The 3,930-nt window shown below is 40.1% G+C and overlaps 2 protein-coding genes across 2 annotated transcripts in view; one reads left to right on the top strand and one right to left on the bottom strand.

Annotated features, from left to right (window-relative positions):
* Nucleotides 1–204: 204 nt before the first annotated feature.
* On the bottom strand, nucleotides 205–1,207 carry LOC308098902 (guanine nucleotide-binding protein G(I)/G(S)/G(O) subunit gamma-12-like). The gene is made up of 2 exons (XM_080447368.1): nucleotides 1,049–1,207; nucleotides 205–375 (listed from the first exon to the last, which is right to left on the bottom strand). The coding sequence occupies exons 1-2, from the start codon at nucleotides 1,139–1,141 to the stop codon at nucleotides 250–252; spliced, it is 219 nt and encodes a 72-aa protein (XP_080303494.1). The 5' UTR covers nucleotides 1,142–1,207; the 3' UTR covers nucleotides 205–249.
* A 1,614-nt stretch (nucleotides 1,208–2,821) lies between these two features.
* LOC308099588 (deoxyhypusine synthase-like) overlaps nucleotides 2,822–3,930 on the top strand; it is a gene marked incomplete at its 5' end in the record, with an annotated part of 7,932 nt that continues 6,823 nt past the window's right edge. Inside the window, one exon of the mRNA XM_080448325.1 lies at nucleotides 2,822–2,890. Coding sequence (XP_080304451.1) covers nucleotides 2,822–2,890 — 69 coding nt within the window. The remainder of the gene's footprint in view (nucleotides 2,891–3,930) is intronic.

Genomic DNA, 3,930 nt, shown 5'->3' with positions numbered 1-3,930 from the left:
GGGGTTTCAGTCAAGTCAAGTGTTGGACGGACGGAATGACCAACATAGCCATTCTTGCCATTCATGGGGCCCACCTCTAGCAAGGCAAAATGTATTATTAATGTACAATTCATAGGCATGTTCACCACTCTTTTGTTCAGAGTTTCACTTACATGGTTTCAAATCCAGTAATAAACAATAAACTTTGATGTTATTGCGGCAAGGTTACGGTCCACTTCCCAGCCAACAGTTTTGTTCTGTGCATGAATCTCAGAGCAATACACACGTCTTTTTGTCTTTGAATGGATTGGCGTTGGCGGCGATGCCAGTGAGGAGCGGATCACTGCGTCTGTGGTTCTGGCAGTACTGGACCAGCTCTGCTACGGCCAGGGAGACCTGCAGGTACACAGAGATAGAGATAGAGATAGAAACATAATTTTAAAACACATACTCAAAGAATGAAAACTTTTACACACGTGGTATGGGATGCTTTTTACTGTAAAAAAACAACAAACACAACCACTTGTTTGTTTTTCCCGCCTATAATGACATGCCCTAACTAAGGACATCAGGTTGAAAGTGGTTTAGGAAGCATGCAATGAAAGGCAAACCCATATCCACAATTTGTCCATTTAACCTTTAAGGATTTTTACCCTCAGATAAATTGTTGTTACAAGTGAAGTAAAATACAGCTGGGAGTGTCCAAACATTCTCCTAAAGTTAGAAAAGCTGGAGTGGAATCCCCCCCCCCCCTTTCAAACAAAAACTTGAAATTATGTTTTATAAATATGTGCTGGTTTACAAACATACACATAACAGCATTTATATGGTGAAAATTGGTTTTTTTTGTCGAAGATCCTGATACAAAGTTAATTGTAATTGTAATTATGTAATTTCAATTCAAGAATTACAATTATTTATTTCTACAGTTTGAATCATTCTATCATTCTTTACATGCTAGATTGCATGCATAATATTTCTTGCCCATTTTCTTACACAGTCAAATGTTTACCCTCTGAGTTACAGACAGTAAAGTGATGATGAATGAAATGAATGCATGCATGCATACCTTGATTCTCTCCATCGTAGCCTCCACGCGTAGTTGCTCCACCACTCTCCGTGCCTGCACCACATTGTTGCTACTGCACACTTTCCCTGACATTGGCTTATTATGTATGAACAGGCAGAAACAATCAGTATCTCTCTTCAACTTTAAAAGTGCGAGGAGGATGGAGACATTTGTACATAAAAAAATATCGGCCAGCAGAAGCCTGCTTCCACCCAAAAAAAGAAATAATCAAAGCAAAAAAATCACATGCAATTTTGTTTTACTTTTACTCGTTATTCCATCAAAATCTCAATGGTCTTCCAGAAGCAGACTGCCTTTCCTTTGTGACCTGTGTACTATTATAGGCTACTCCTCTTTATGCCCTTGGGTCATTCTGTGTGTAAAGGACATTTGAAAGGCTCTGTGATGTGTGGAATACATAAAGGTCACAGAACACAGAGCAGGAAAGGTCACTGACATCACACAACTTCACTTCATAGCTTCCACTGATGATGAGAGATCATGGAGTTGGTATGGGGGGCACTTTCATGACAGCAGTGGTGTAAAGTAAATAAGTACATTTACTCAAGTACTGTACTTAAGTACACTTTTGAGGTACTTTTACTTTACTGGAGTATTTCCAATTTTCAGTACTTTTACTTCTACTCCACTACATCTCAGAGGCAAATTATGTACTTTTACTCCACTACAATTATTTGAAAACTTTAGTTACTAGTTACTTTTCAGATATAAATTATTACATTATAAAACATACATTAACCACTTTAGCCCTATTTTAAACCTAGGCTATTTGAAAATAGCCGATCTACAAGCTCACAACGCGTCGCATCGCGAGCTTGTAGATCTGCTATTTTCAAACTTTTTAGTACTTTTACTTTTGGTACTTTAAGTACATTTTGATTCCAATACTTTTGTACTTTTACTCAAGTACATTTTGAATTCCGGACTTTTACTTAAGTAAAACATTTGAGTACTTTTTCCACCACTGAAATATTGCCAATTTTCAAGCTCATAACACGTATTTTGATCCTTTGCATTGTTTGAATACATGTTTAGAAAGTGGAGATGTACAATTTCACCTTAATTCCATCACCAGCAGCCAAAGACATTACTATATGTAGGTTAAGCTATAGTGATTATCAAAGTAGGTGGGTGCAGGACCCCCCAGGGGTCCTTGAGGAGATCCCAAGGGGCCCCATAGAGGGGAATAGTTTGATTTTGACAGGGGGTCCGCCAAATCTTTGTGTGATATGATTATATATTTTTTACATTAACCTAGCATCCCTTTTGTGAGGAGAACTTTATGCAAAAATAGCAGATCTACAAGCTCACAACGCCTAGCACTGAGCTTGTAGATCGGCTATTTTTGGCAAAGAGTTATAGGTGTGTAGAGGGAAAAAAAGAGCAGCAAAAGTTGATCTGAATTGTATACAATATAGAGGGGGTCCCTGCTTCATCTCTCTCTGTCTCTCAGCTAGGGGGTCCTTGGCCTGAAAACGTTGAAGACCCCTGGCTGCAGTAGACTATTGGACAATTAATTACGGAATTCGATACTAAATCATGTGACCCAATCAGACCCAACTTGTTTGCGATGGTTTTTTGTTTGCGATGGGTTTTGTAAACCATAAGGATAACAAAAACCATCGCAAACAAGTTGGGTCTGATATACACCATGCCAAAAAATAGAGGCTGGGTCTCGCTGTATTGCTCAAGCACTCGCAGTGTCTATTCAGGCGCGATCCGACTATATAGAGTGGAACAGATCAGTGGCTGATGATCTGTGCCACTGGAGCAGCACTGGACAGGCCTGGCACGGGGGCTCTGCGTCGTTTCCGAGCTGAGGTCGGAAACGATCCTCCCCTCCTTTAGCGGCTCCGGGTCCGGTAGCTCAGGGTAGAGCCAGTACCACCCTGACCTCCGTATGACCATATCGATACCATACCAGTCCAGATATAGTGCAGACACCGGAGACCAACACTTAGTCCACTGCAGTGATTTGATCCGCCAGCCTCAGCCTCCCAGTAGCTTGGATTACAGGCGAACGCTACTGCACCCGGCGAGAAACACAGGCACTTCTAGGGCTTCTAACTTTGAGAGAAATTATACTCTTCACCACCATCTAGCGGTGGAAAAGAGAATTGCCTGTGTTGAACCTGTGTCCATACCGTGACAACATTTAAGCCAATCAGGAGAGAGCACTGAAAATGCATTTTGTGTTTATTAAAGAGCTGGAGAGACATGGGAGACTCCTTTTACTGAACAAACACTCTAGTCTATAGCAATGAGTACTATCAGAATATATAGCTATTTAACACTTATTTTAACCAAAGTAAATCACTTACTTACCCTACCTTTAAGTATATTATTTTGATACCAATACTTTTGTATTTTTACTCAAGTACATTTTGAATTCCGGACTATTAATTGTAACTGAGTATTTCTACTTTTACAGTATTGATACCTTTTACGCTTAAGCCACGCAACGAAACGCAAATCCAATCCACACAATTTGTCCCTCTACGCTTTCCGTAGTGAGCTCACCACCACCACCAGGCTCATGCGTTGTTTACTTGTGGCTCCACCACACATTCTACACTAACTGATCACCTTCTTCTCCTAAACATCACGCTCTTCACTAATAGGTACGTTAACCAACTCTAAACCAATAGGTTGTGTGTGTTTCTGGACGGTAAAAACAAGCTGATGCGCACAGAGCAGCTAACATGACTAGCATACAATGTTTGACATGATATTGCCACCACCAGACCATGTGTGGTGGAAAAAGTACTCACATTTTTTACTCAAGTAAAAGTATCAATACTGCAATGTAGAAATACTCTGTTAAAAGTCCGGAATTCAAAATTTACTTGAGTAAAAGTACA

This window comes from Gymnoscopelus braueri, assembly GCF_963280865.1.
Source record: "Gymnoscopelus braueri genome assembly, chromosome: 13".
In the NCBI taxonomy this organism is placed as follows: Eukaryota; Metazoa; Chordata; class Actinopteri; order Myctophiformes; family Myctophidae; genus Gymnoscopelus; species Gymnoscopelus braueri.
The sequence above is the reverse complement of the archived record's forward strand: the minus strand, read 5'-3'. Positions and strand labels throughout refer to the sequence as shown.

Bases quoted from the DNA above. Each gene is read 5' to 3' on its own strand.
- LOC308098902 (XM_080447368.1), bottom strand. From the start codon at position 1,141: ATGTCAGGGAAAGTGTGCAGTAGCAACAATGTGGTGCAGGCACGGAGA. The intron at 376-1,048 runs GTATGCATGCAT...GTGTACCTGCAG, and splicing joins CTACGATGGAGAGAATCAAG to GTCTCCCTGGCCGTAGCAGA.